We start from the raw sequence: 14,922 nt of genomic DNA, 5'->3' as shown, positions 1-14,922 counted from the left end.
TAATTACATGAAGCTGCATTTTTTTCATCTTTAATTTGATGAATCTAGCCACGATTTTTCATCTTTAATTTGATGAATCTAGCCACGATAATCAAAATATTTATCTCTTTTGTTTTTCCTCCATTTCCTTTATTTTATTTTATCCTTTCCTTTTGTTTTGAATACATTTTAATTAAACTATGAAGAGACTGATAAGTCCAACAAGNATATAAATATAAATAAGTCAACAAGTTATTTTTATTAACGCCTGGAAAAAAAGTTATTAATGAAAGATTTAAAGTGATATAGTATTGCATCAGTTTTAAGTTTAAAATGTATATTTGAAGAAAAAAAATTGTGTTTTTCCTTAAGTTTACTTCTAATAAAAAAATTTTCATTTTTTTTTTCTGTGAGAAAATAGTCTTTATCACATTTGGAAGTAGAAATAAGTACGATATATTAAATGAAGCACTTGGAATTTTTTTTCTTTTTCGAAAAAAGTTTGAAGTACTGAGTCAAAAAAAATTATTATTTTTTAGTTGAAAGATGAATCTACAAAAAAACCTCTTACGTTGACTTAAAAACCCATATTGTGTTTCGACCCATTAAGAAATGCTTCATAGGATGAAAAGTCTACCGGATAAAGGTTTTACCCGAATAAAAAGACTCGATTGAGTTTTTCTTTCAAAAAGGAAATCATAATGATTATTTGATAGAAAAAATATCTATGCTTCATTTATTTTTTGAGCTTATTTTTGGAAAGAGTTACAGAAAATATTTTATATGAAACTTTTATTCTTTTGATGAGCTTTAATATTTACTAAAGGTTCGAAAGTTAATGAAAAAAGTTAAAAGATATTTAAAAATATGATTTAAAAGTGGATATTTAATTAATTGTTAATAATTTTTCATTATGTATGTAGATGGATAGATAGATAAATAATTTTCGCAAATATTTATGAATGATATTCATCCTAAAATGTCTTCAAAGGCAAACAACTATTAATTTGTAATTGGCAAAGTAAAAAAAAAAAAAAAAACTCTACTGCTTGATTATTATATTGAAGGCAAAAAAATTAAATGTAATTTATTTTTATTTTACTTTTAATTGCTTTTGCACCTTCTTACAATTAGAATTTCTTACATTTTAGAATCCAGTATTTTAATTAAATTTCTAGAGTATTTTAAAGTAAATAATTAAAAACGAAACGTACAATTAAAAAATAAATTATATTTTCTTTTAAATTAAATTTTCTCATGGACCGTCCATTCTTTTTATTTTATAACTTTTCATATAAAGAAGAAAATAAATTATTTAGTTTGATACTGCCTAAGATTTTTTTATTACCTACAAATCAATTTCTTTTATTTTTAAATAATTTAACAAGAAATTTAATTAAAAAAACTAAATAATAAGTGAAATTTTTTTTAATTATTTTTCTTTAATCAAAAACGTTGTATTTATGTGAAAGCTCCACTGCAAAGATTCCATTCTAAACTATATTGTACCCTAAGAAATAATTACGTGGAACTTACATAGTACCCTTTGGTAAATAAGTTTTATATTGAATGCAAAAAATTTTGTTCACTTAATTGTTAAACTAGAAGAGGGAAAATATGTGTTCATCTACTGTATGTTGAAGTATGACTAGAGAGTTGAAATTTAATGTGCTTATCAGAACATTAAATTTCAATTCTAAGCATGTTGTATTATAATTTAAACAAGAGGTTTTTTTTTTTGAAGAATATCATCAATGAGAATGTTATCAATGAGGATATATCAATGAGGAATGAGAATTAATGACGTAGGTTTGTGAGTGGAGCGAGCAGGAAGCGGATCCTCATAGTGGTATAAAAATGTGTCTCAATATAAATTGTTAACATAATAAACTACCGATTGATACTACCCAATGATAAGTGATATCTAACGCCACAAAATCTATAGATGGATAAAGATTGATAGAGATAGATCTATTTTCACGAACCCCCACCGCAAAAAAGCAGAAAAGCTTCTTACCTTCTTCCAAGAAGAAATTCCATATTTTTTCGATAGTCTTCTTGTTTTATGTCACAATGGAAAGAAATATGTTCTTGTTTATCATAAAACACCGAATATTTTAAGTTATATTTTTCTCTTCTAGCAATATTACTATATGCAAAAGCTAACTGTTATTTATACGTGTTTTCATATTTTTTATTAGAAGATTATCTTCAATTTTTAAATAAATCGTTTCAGTTTTTGAATTTAATTCTTAGCAATGTTATGATAAAAATTTCATTAATAACTATAAGCTATTTTAGTTTCATTTTGTCTTCAAACTCTTTCTTTAATTTTTATATCATATTGCTTTAACATTGATATTAATAATGAACTATAATTATTTACTTAGAATATATAAGAGTTTAGTTGCCTTTAGGACTCAAATGGCATATCTCACAGAATAAACAATGATTTTATTTCTTAAAAATTTCGAAAAAAAGAGTAAAATGTGTGTCAAAAAATTAATTCCATGGATAAAGAAGGGGGCAATTGCTAGATCTCTGGCCACTAGTGAACCACTGAATTATTCAGAAAAATTCTGCTTTAAAAAAATAGGGTACTTTTTTTCATTAAAATGGCTTTAAAATAACGTGCTTGCTTATTTTTTAGTTTAGTATATTTTGGTATTTTATATTTATTATTTCATAATTTAAAATTTCTCATATTTTATAATTATTAATGTATAGAGCTCAAAACAAAAAAAAGTGAACTCCCGGTATAACTTCTAATTTAATGATTGGATTTTTAAGTAAGGTGCAATCTTAATAGTTCGAGGGCCTCACATTGAATATGCTGCTTAATTAGCACAGATGATATTTTATGTTAATAAGATCACAAGCATATTTCATGTATAATCAGACACGATTTTCTTTGTGTAAACAGAAATTTTTTTCCGTTGGATTTGAATTTTTGGCTCTCAAAATATAGGTAAGCCCTAATCTAAAAGATATGATCCCTATAATTTGTACAGGAGATTATTCAAAAGTTTGGCTCCCCTTTTCTTAATTTTAAGTTTTGCATATTTCGCTACAAGGCTGATATTTGAAGGCTCCGTCATCATATGGAATTATGCTTTTTTTTTGTAAATAATATGCTATTTTTATAACTGCTATGAGTTTGTGACAGTTACTAACGATTGTTAGGCCAAGTTTAGCGTATCTAAAACCAGCGCTGTCTATACTTATTTTGAAAATGGCGCAAAACGTCAATATTCTTAGCAGCTTCTAGAAAAGCTTTTAGTCACATGTTTGTGTAAATAAAAAGCGTTTGTGGTCAAAGTGGCTTAAAAACTTATTCCAGTGCTGCCTGACCAGGGCTCATAAAAAATTTTGAAAACTGAGAATAAAGCGGTGATTTAGATAATTTTCATCTATGTAGAAAAATGTCACCAAATTGGCAATTTTTAAAAAAGTTTAATATTTTGAAAAATATATCAGCTATTTGTCCGTTCTAATGCCCCGATAATTCTTCACGACAAGATGATATATATAGTTTAAAATCGTCGCATTTCTTCAAGTGTAAGGCACTTAATCTGTGGCTTTTTTATTTCCCTTGGCGACGTCAGAGATTCAAAAAACAATGTTAAGGGGATCCACACAAATAATAAAATTTGTTTATCAGATACTAATTCCATGAAGAAAATATTTTTTTAAAAATTATTAATTATTATTACTATATCTTTTAATAATTGTCATATAAATTTTAAATTATAATAAAAATTTTTACAGCATTTTTAAGTATGTAATTTTATATATCAAAGCAAAAAATATTAACGAGATCGGTTGAGTAGTCTCTGAGTTACAAAATTTTACAAGACGTATGTTTAAAATCTTAATTTCTTGAGAACTGTTCGGCCAATTTTGTTTAAATTTGTACTTCTGGTGTTTAGAGTTTTTGTCCTTGCTCAGGATCAAGCTTTTGATCTTTCATTAATCACCCAGATGTAATAAATGGTAATGTGCTGTTCTGAAATTACAAAAGTCAAACTGTCTTTTCTTATCAGTATAAATTTGCATATTAAACTGATAGATTTGGATGAGAATTTTTTTAATTGTTTGATCTTATTTAACTATTAAAGATCGATATAAACCAAGACTATTGATCGACCAAAACCTAAGGGTCAAATAACCCATGACCATGAATAAAATGCACGTTATGAAACACTATAGTTTTATAACCGTCATTGAACAGCCGACATAATTTGGGGTTTACGGCTACTTATGTTCAACTCCGTAGCCTTGTAACTTTAAACTCAATCCATAAGACAAGGGAACTCCTGGATCAGGTATTAGAAGAAATTTGCCTTCGCGGAGAACTTTTTAATGTAATTAACTCGCATTTTCATGGAGACATGGAGAGGAAAACTAAGAAAACCTCCCTCGGTTAGCGTGATGGCAAGGGGACTCTAACCCATGATCAGTCTATCACTAAAGATATTTTCCGTCAGCACTATGGTAAGTGCGAGCCGGGGGCGGAATTTGTATCGACCAGCTATTGATGGGATTCGAACCCGGTTCACCTCATTGGAAGACTAACTCTCTATTCTTCTCCTCATTCGTGAATATAAATAAAATTCCAATAATTAGAAGTAACATTAGTTATTAATAATAATATTTTAACTATCAATTTTAAATGGGAAAAAATGAGGAATTTCGAGCATTTCCATTTTGAATGCACCAATTTTAACTCGTTGTAAAAATAAAAAGTTTTTCTCCTTATCTTACTTGAAATATTCTGTGACATTGCTAGCCTTAAATAATTTCAGAAAATTTTATTACTTAAATTTAACTTTTCAGAGAAAAGGATTTTTCAGAATTTCAAAAGTAATAAATCTTACAAAGCTTCCTGGAAAAAGATAAATAAGGTGAATTTCATTTCTCTAGCAAACAACAATATTACATAAAAATACCTTTATACGAAGAAAATTCTCTGAATCTTTTTTGAGAAGCAAGATCAAAAAGATAAATCGGAGCAGATCAAATCAGCTCACATATAACAGAATTCATTCGAAATAAGTTCATCACTATTTCCAGTCAAATAATAGATCTAAGAAGAATAAAACGCTCCATGGTTCCTTTCTGAAGAATGAATGAATAGGTCACGTGTTTATCTTACTTGTAGGAAAACAGTCCCTAAGTCTCTGATGAAACCTTTACCCAGAATTGTGTTTCTTTGAGTGGGACCTGAAGAATACGATTCCTTAAATAAGTTTTGCTTTCCAACTTAACTTACTGAAGCAGTCCTTCTCTATCAAATAACAACTAAATAATATGATGCGTCTATCTCTTTGTAGAGCACATCTTTATTCGATCGGAATCTAAATCGTTTGCAATGAGAAACGAATAAAACCATTTATAGGAACATTTTTTTCCTAGAGCACAAAACTACTTTAGTGAATGAGAGGCGTTAAAATCTAATATTCTTTATCATCAGAAGTTAAGTGTTGAAAAATTAATAAAGTAAAAGTTTTAACAAAAATGTAAGCTTTTTTTAAGAAACTAAAATATTATAAAAATTTAAATCATTTTATTTTTAGGCTTAAATTTATTTGAGTTTTTTTTATATATAATTATAAACTCTAAAATGTATCCAACAGTAATAAATCTTACAACACCTCATTCGGAAAAAATTTATAAATGTAACTTCCTTTTTTTTAGGACAAAATAATAGATATTGTACAAAAGATACTTTTATATATGAAAGTTCTTAATTTTTAAGTAGCGATAGCGAAAAGATAACAAGACGAAACACTGAGTAAATCATTTCGTTTATAGCTGATTCCATTTAAAACAAGTTCATCACTAATTCCAGTAAAATAATAGGCCTGGAAAGAACATAATGCTCTATGGTTCCTTTCTGATGAATGAATCAGTGGGTCATGCGTGTATCTTACTTATCAGAAAACAGTCTCAAGGTTTTAATAAAACCTAATATCCGAAATGTTATTTATTTGAGTAGGATATGAAGAATACAGTTCCTTAAATAAGTTCAGATTACTAACCTAACTTACTCAGGCCATCTTTTTTGTTAACAAATAATAAATAAGTAATATTATACGTCTACTCCTTCGTAGAACAAATCTTATTTCGATCCGAATTTAAATCGTTTGCGATGAAGAATCGAATAAAACTATTTATAGAACTTTTTTATTTTTTTTGGGAAATAAAAAAAAAATAGTGCGTGGAGTCCCTCCGCGCGGAATGTGGAAATGAAAATAGGAAGGGGTAGAAATTGATTTTTAGTGAAATCGTATTGTTTCTTTAAGACAAACTTTATTAACATTGCTTACAATTCACAATTGATCGCATCTTTTAACTTTCATTTTCGAGTGGAGAAATATCCAAATCTATAACATTTACAATGAGATTATGATAACTAAAGTAAGATACGAAATGTTTGAGTTTTATTTTTTCAATATTTCTTGCAAAAACTGCATCAATGGTAGTTCTCCCTTTGGTTGTTGAATCATTCCTACCATTTATTATTTCCAATCCAAATTTGTCTTTAAGGAAGGTTAATAATGTTTCAGCTTCAGGTAACGAGAAATTCACATTAAAATCTCCTGCAAGGATCACAGGCCGCTCGTTGCCATGGTAGCGTTAAACGTTTAACGCAACCTTGTTGGAAGTCGCATTAGAAGTTTCACTTCAAAAATAAATCTCTTTGAGTGCTAAGCGCTAAAATATTATATTCTTTATCACCAGAAGCCAAGAGTAAGAAAACTAATGAAGTAAAAGTTTTAGAAAAACTGAAGTCCCTTAAGAAAATTTAATACACCTAACAAAAAAATTAAGAAATCTATACACATACATCAAATCTTTTTATTTATTTATTTAACGCTAAAATTAAAAAAAATCCATACAAATAATTCAAATTTTTTTTATTTTCGTGCTTAAATTTCTTAAAAAGTTTCTTTATTATATAATAAACCCTAAAATGCATCAAACAATAATAAATCTAACCACGGCCAATTTGGTGAAGATTTATAATCGTAATTTCCTTTTTCTAAGACAGAACAATATTGTAAAGATATCTATTTATATGAAAGTACTGAGAGCTTTTGAGAAGATCGAAGAGATAACAAGGCGGAACAGAACAAATCATCTCGCATAGAACAGATTCCATTCAAAACAAGTTCATCAGAATTTCCAGTCAAATAATAAATCTGGAAAGAATAAAATTCTCCATGGTTCCTTTCTAAAGAATAAATGAAAGGATCATGTATATGTGTACATTACTTTCCAGAAAATAGTCTCGACTCTCTAATGAAACCTTTACCCGAAATCATGTTTCTTTATGTGGGACATGAGGAATACGCTTTCTTAAATAAGTCCAGACTTCTAACTATCTGCCTATTAAATACCTACGTAGGTCTTCGGTATAAAATAACAAATATAGAATATTATGCGTGTATTCCTTTGCAGAACAATCAAAAATCTATCTTAATCAAAATCGTTTGCAATGAAGAATCGAATAAAGTCATTTTTTTTTTACTCTTGAGGACAAAACTATTTCCAACTTCTGAGAATGAATCTAATTTAAATCTTCATTATCAAAAAAAAGTAGTTCATTAAAAATGTAAATCCTTTCAAACGAGAATAAAAAAATTATTAATTCAATTTATTTTACTTATAGGTTTGAATTTATTTAGGTTTTTTTCTGTTTTTCTTTCTCTCTCAGATAAAGCAGTTCAACGTTAAACCATAATATTAGTACTTTGAACCATAATACTGCGTGATAGGCATGATTTAATACAGTGTTAAATTGAACTATAATATCGTGTAATCAACAAAGTACAACATACGCTGTAGGTAAATTTTACCATATTCTAAGCATTTTTTTTTCTCAGTGCAGTATAAATATAAGTAAAAAATATCATAAATATAAATATTTTTTTCTTTCAGATTAATACCATTTTCCTTATCAAAATCATGTGGGTTCTCATAACAAAGTTACGAGCAACAAACACCATTGAATCTGAGCAATACAGGTTAGTAATATATTAAACTTAACATTTTATACTGCATGTAACATGAGANTATCAATAACCGTCCAGAAATAGCGTCATAGAAATGTGCGTCATAGAAGAATATAGCGTCATAGAAATGTGCGAAAATGCTTTCCATCTCTTAATTTTGTCCACCAGTGTACACTTTTATAGAATTTTTTTTATCTTTCTTGGGAAATAAAAATAAATCTCTGTGAGTGCTAAGCGCTAAAATATTACGTTCTTCATCATCAGAAACCAAGAGTAAGAAAACTAATGAGGTAAAAGTTTTAGAAAAACTGAAATCCTTTAAGAAAACTTTATAAACCTAACAAAAAATTAAGAAATCTATACACATACATCAAATCTTTTTATTTATTTATTTTACGCTAAAATTTAAAAAAAATCTATACACATAATTCAAATTTTTTTATGCTTAAATTTCTTAAGAAGTTCCTTTATTACATAATAAACCTTAAAATGCATCAAACAATACTAAATCTAACCACGGGCAATTTGGTAAAGATTTATAAGCGTAATTTCCTTTTTCTAAGACAGAACAATATTGTAAAGATATCTATTTATATGAAAGTACTGAGAGCTTTTGAGAAGATCGAAGAGATAACAAGGCGGAACAGAACAAATCATCTCGCATAGAACAGATTCCATTCAAAACAAGTTCATCAGAATTTCCAGTCAAATAATAAATCTGGAAAGAATAAAATTCTCCATGGTTCCTTTCTAAAGAATAAATGAAAGGATCATGTATATGTGTACATTACTTTCCAGAAAATAGTCTCGACTCTCTAATGAAACCTTTACCCGAAATCATGTTTCTTTATGTGGGACATGAGGAATACGCTTTCTTAAATAAGTCCAGACTTCTAACTATCTGCCTATTAAATACCTACGTAGGTCTTCGGTATAAAATAACAAATATAGAATATTATGCGTGTATTCCTTTGCAGAACAATCAAAAATCTATCTTAATCAAAATCGTTTGCAATGAAGAATCGAATAAAGTCATTTTTTTTTTACTCTTGAGGACAAAACTATTTCCAACTTCTGAGAATGAATCTAATTTAAATCTTCATTATCAAAAAAAAGTAGTTCATTAAAAATGTAAATCCTTTCAAACGAGAATAAAAAAATTATTAATTCAATTTATTTTACTTATAGGTTTGAATTTATTTAGGTTTTTTTCTGTTTTTCTTTCTCTCTCAGATAAAGCAGTTCAACGTTAAACCATAATATTAGTACTTTGAACCATAATACTGCGTGATAGGCATGATTTAATACAGTGTTAAATTGAACTATAATATCGTGTAATCAACAAAGTACAACATACGCTGTAGGTAAATTTTACCATATTCTAAGCATTTTTTTTTCTCAGTGCAGTATAAATATAAGTAAAAAATATCATAAATATAAATATTTTTTTCTTTCAGATTAATACCATTTTCCTTATCAAAATCATGTGGGTTCTCATAACAAAGTTACGAGCAACAAACACCATTGAATCTGAGCAATACAGGTTAGTAATATATTAAACTTAACATTTTATACTGCATGTAACATGAGAGCCGTTGGAGGAAGGGAGGACTGTAAGTATATTATGTTTTTCTCAATAATTCGAAATCTCTGTAAGTCCACCTCAATATTTCAAAATAAAGATTTCCCCCGAATTTATATAAAATTAAATTCCGTAAAGTTAATTCCTTAAAACAAGAAAGATATTATAAATCTTCTTGCAGATATTTTGAACATTTAAGATTTTTTTTCTATGTGTAAATTTAGAGAACTTTTGTGACTGTGTAACTTAATTTTGCGACCCTCATGCATGTATCCTAATCTTATAAAGTAATTTTCATCGTGATTATGTTCAACTAAGAAAACGACTTTCTACCAATGGCATCACTTTGCATGCTTTCACCATTAGCGTATGGAGAGTCATAGGAGAAGGAAGTACGTTAGTTTATGTCTTGATTTTCAAATAGACTAAAAGCTTTTAAGTTAAGAAACTATACGGAACTAGAAACTACATTGAACGTAGTTCTAAAAGAAAACATCTAACGAAATTTTAAAAAATATTTTTGACAATTAAATACGAAAAAGATTAAGAAAGGGAAAAATATCGTAGAACATTCCTATTCAATGGAGAAGAGGGAAGGGAGTAGGGTCAAGACATGGAACCGTTCTTCTCCCCAGATGGCGTATTCGAGAGTTACGATTGCTTCAAATAAGAGATCAAAAATTTGCTTCCTGTTTCTTTAAGTCGTTCGTATTGTTCGAGATATTTGAGACTTAATAATTCCTAGTAAAATTTACTATACTTATTGTATTTTTAAGCAAATTTTTTTCACATATGGACTATTTTTTCTGTAACTGCATTAAAAATGCTATACGAGTTCCAAATTTCATCTTTTTTCTTCGTACTTTAGAAGACTCTTTAAGGAATGCGTTTTTAATCTTAGTCTTCTTCTCTTTAGGAAAGCAGCCAAAGCTTTATTAGTCTTGATCCCACTTTTAGGAGTAACTTACATTTTAGTCATTGCCACTCCTAACCACAGGACAGGAGAAGTTATCTTTACTTTCATTCAGGCTACTCTTCTCTCGATTCAGGTAACATTTGAAAGGTCATTTTACGTAATACTAATTCATAATATAGCCGTGCGTGAAATTAAAAAAATGTGTTTAATATACTATTCTGTAACAAAATACAACAATTCAGCTTTAAATAACGTTAATATTAAAAGGATCTATATATAAGGCATGACCAATTATAAATTAATTTTTCATCATAAATTTGATTTTTTTAGCACTTATTTCTTTTACATTTTTACAATGGCAGCCAAACCATGTAAAACACGTGTTTTTTGATACATGATATAGATTTTTTTATATGTTCATAGTGCCCTACGCAAAAGTAACTTACGAACATAAGAAATAAGTTTCCCACCTCTAAGGGAATAACATGTACGGGCGCGCTCGTCTTGATAGAAGATACAACACAAAAGCTGACACATTTTACACAAGTGATAATACATTGTGCTGTCGTAATAATTGTCGTGTGCAAAATTTTAACTAATGAAATGCTTTGAATTAATATGCCATTCAATGGAAATTTTAATTTGAATACCAAACTAAATGACGTAAAAATGAAATTTAGTTTCAAAATAACAGGGTATTTAGGTTCTAGAGAACTTTCAAATTTTTTCCTGTTTTATTTAGGCAGCATAAAGTAAAAGCAATCTGCTTTGAAAGACCTGGAAAAAGAAGATATGCTGATTTTTAACACATTTCTGACTTATATAATCAGCTGAAAAGACTTGTTTTCTTTTCTTTTATTATTCGGGTCTACATATTCATGCGAACAATCATTTTCAAACATGAACCTTAGCAAGTGTAAATTAAGAAGTCGTGTTACTGATAAGAGCTTGGAATCATGCTTAAAATTAAAAACAACAGCATACATTCCTGAGTTACACAAACTTACCAAGGAGATGCGAAGCCATTATTCACTAAATGTTTGTTTATCAATATCATGATTTAAATTTTTGGGTACCTGACAAATTTATTTTATCAGTAAATATTATATCGTTATTAATTTCAGATTTTATTCGACATAACTTGTATATAGTTTAACCAATACTTAAACATTAAGTTAATTTTAGAGATAGTGTTAATTGAGAAAGATGAAAAGAGGATTTGAACATATAGAGAAGATGAACTAAAAAATATGTACAGTGCGGCAAAACATCGGATGGCCCTGAATAACTTTTTAAGTCATGATCGGATATTCAAGTTCTCGGACTCAATCTTAATGGTTCGAAGGGGTTACCTCAAATATACTAATTAATTAGTGCAGACGATATTTTAACTTACGAAATCCGACACAAAAACGTATTTTCTCCGAATAAACATATCTCTTTTTCGATGGATTCGGATTTTCTGACCCCCAAAATATAGGGGGCACCTGCAGTCTGGCAAATATGGTCCTCATGGTTTGGTCAAGAGAGTGATCCAAAGTTTGGATCCCTTAATATTAATTTTTGCGTATTTTACCATATCTCGCAAACTTTTTAAGCAAATTAAAAAAAAATTTTGCACACAATTATAAAATTCATTTATTCAAAGATAATTCCATGCAAAAAATAAACTTAAGTAAATATTTTTTATTATTTTATTTAATAATAGTCGAAACTTTTGAAATTTAATGTACAAAATTTTACGTCATTTTAAAGTACGTAATTTTACATAACAAAATACAAAATTTGAGTTAAATCGGCGGTATAGTACCTGAGGAATCAAATTTTATAGAAATTGTATATTTAAAATTAGATTCTTAAAAATGATGTAAAAAATTTTAAGCCTTATAATCGAATAAAATAATTACTGTTATTAAATAAAATAATAAATATTTACTAAAAGTTATTTTTTGCATGGGATTGTCTTTGGGCAAACGAAATTCAAAATCGTGTGCACCCAATTCGATTAAAAAGTTCACGAGATATGATGAAATACACAAAAAGTATACACGGTGTGTGGCCAAATCTTTCATCAAAAAATAAGTACCTTTTAAGCGCTCAAAAAGTATTTTTAAGCACTATACACAGTAACAAAATGCAAAATAATTTTCAAAGACTTTACATGATCATAATAAAATGACTAGTTTCTGACAAAGAACTCCTTCTTTGATTATATTAGCGATTATAAAATGATCAAAAGACTTTTCGGTTCGATATCGGAGGTTGGAAAATGAAGCCTGAAATTGAGAATATTTTGCAAAATGCAGCAGAGTCGCACATAAGAGAGCAAAGAATCTCGCCGAATCAGCTCAGTCGACGCACATGTGGACTCGCAATTACTTCATCAAAGCTGTTACACGGTTAGCGCTTTCATACGCTACCTACCGACGGTACACCGAAATGGATTGTGGTTGAATGAATTGTAAAAACGTTGAATAGGACAATGCGAAATGCGTGGCGAAAATCGACATGGTAAAGAAAAAAATATCCTTTTCGGAAATGGAAAATTAAGCACTTTTTAAAAACACCCAATGAAAAAAGCACCTTTAAGGGCTTTTAGAAACGAAAATAAGCACCTTTAAAAAACGCTACGCACCACGAGTAAAATTAAGATTAAGGGGTCCAAACTTTGAATCGCTCCTTTGATCAAACTATGGGCCTATTTTGAGGGGTCAGTAATCCGTCAAAAAACATATGTTTTTCAGTCAGAGCTAGTACATTTTTGTATCTGATTTCGTAACTTAAAATGTCGTCAGCATTAATTAATTATCATAATTGATGTCATCCCCTTGAACCAGTAAAATTGAGTCCTAGAATGTGAAGATCCGATTATTAGATCAAAAGTTATTCAGGGTGGCCCGTCTTTTTTTTTTTTTTCCTGCTAACCTTGTAGTTTTCAAAAATAAAATAAAAAATCTAATTTTTTTAATCAAAAAATGATACCGATCTTCTATTTTTTAGGGTTTTATAGTGGCAGTACTTTATTGCTTCCTGAACGGAGAGGTATGTAAAAATAAGCCACACTGTAAAAAATTCCTTATCAAATTACGGTAAAAGGGATTGGCACCCCAAAAGCCAGTACTTTTTACAGTTCCATCTTCACCGTAAAATCTTACGGAACAAAAATCTGATGTACCGTAATTTTTACTGTAATAATTATTGTAAAATTATTATGATTTAATATTGTTGTAAAAATTAAGGTATACATGTTATTAATTGAATATTACTGTAAAAATAAAGGTATAAAAAGATGCTGCAGTCAGGATGCCAATATTTTTTACTGGAATGTGATCCGGAATTTTTTACAGTGCAGTTCTGACATTGAATATTTCTCATATCTTCTATATAAATTTTTATTCCGTTATTTAATATGAAGCTTACGATAATGTTTTGATTACAAACATTAAATAGAACGGAACAAATTGCTTGTTAATTACTTGGTGGAATTCCTGCCATTGTTTTAATACCTGTTAGGCCTCGTGAAATATCTTACCTTAAAGCCAAATTGCTCCAATATATATTCTTTAAAAGTTTCATTTTTTAATGAAACAAATTCTATTTGTTATGAAAAGAATTTTGACTCCTCTTTGTTAGATTTCTTTCAAATAAATGTATACTTTATAATCATTTACACAATGAACAATAATCAGATTAACAAAATGTTAACGACATATTTCATGTTATTGCGCAACGTGCAGAAAACTCAGAGTAAAAGAATTACGTATGAAATCTCAAATAAAAAATACATGTATTTTAATTTTAATGGACTAAAAAATCTGAACTTATCAGACAGCATCTGGAAAATTTGAAAATATTTGATTTTGTCATATCTAATGCCTAATATGTCAAATTCGGCTGAAGTGAACTATATAATTGAATTATAATTAATTTTAATTGGATTATAATTAATATATAGAATCACATATTAGAAAATGTTAATTGCATTATAGCAATCTTCGAAGTCTTTGTAAAGACATTCTTTAAAAGTAAATATGCTATGTTTGCAATTGTTTCCCAAAAATATTAGCAACGACTTTGTCAAGTAGGTTTTAAAAGATATGCGAGCAGAATACACAATGTTAGTTACTTGAGAAAAAATAAACATATATAAATATTTCGGGTGCTTTGTAACCGCAGTCTTTAATAAAATTTTATCGAAACTAATCTTTGCCTTTTTAGAATCTTTGTCAAAAATGAAGTAAAAAAAATATATTTACACTCACACTGGGGGGAACATGCATTCATATTTAAGGGAGGAAAAAAGATTAACGATATTAGAACCTGATGGACTATTCAATGAATAAGGCGCGGTTAAGAATATCAAAATCAGTTTGATTGCCGAAGGAAACTAAGAGGAGGTAAGAAGCGGCTGTTTGAAATTCATTTAA

The 14,922-nt window shown here is 28.5% G+C and overlaps 1 protein-coding gene across 1 annotated transcript in view; it reads left to right on the top strand.

Moving 5' to 3' along the window:
• Positions 1-14,922, top strand: part of LOC107452238 (diuretic hormone receptor-like) — a 186,923-nt gene that overhangs the window by 170,702 nt on the left and 1,299 nt on the right. The window contains exons 11-13 of the mRNA XM_016068585.3: positions 7,924-8,009; positions 10,496-10,628; positions 13,496-13,537. Of these exons, the coding sequence (XP_015924071.1) occupies positions 7,924-8,009; positions 10,496-10,628; positions 13,496-13,537 (261 nt within the window). The remainder of the gene's footprint in view (positions 1-7,923; positions 8,010-10,495; positions 10,629-13,495; positions 13,538-14,922) is intronic.

This window comes from Parasteatoda tepidariorum, chromosome 5 (assembly GCF_043381705.1).
Source record: "Parasteatoda tepidariorum isolate YZ-2023 chromosome 5, CAS_Ptep_4.0, whole genome shotgun sequence".
Classification (NCBI taxonomy): Eukaryota; Metazoa; Arthropoda; class Arachnida; order Araneae; family Theridiidae; genus Parasteatoda; species Parasteatoda tepidariorum.
This window is presented reverse-complemented; position numbering and strand designations above follow the sequence as displayed.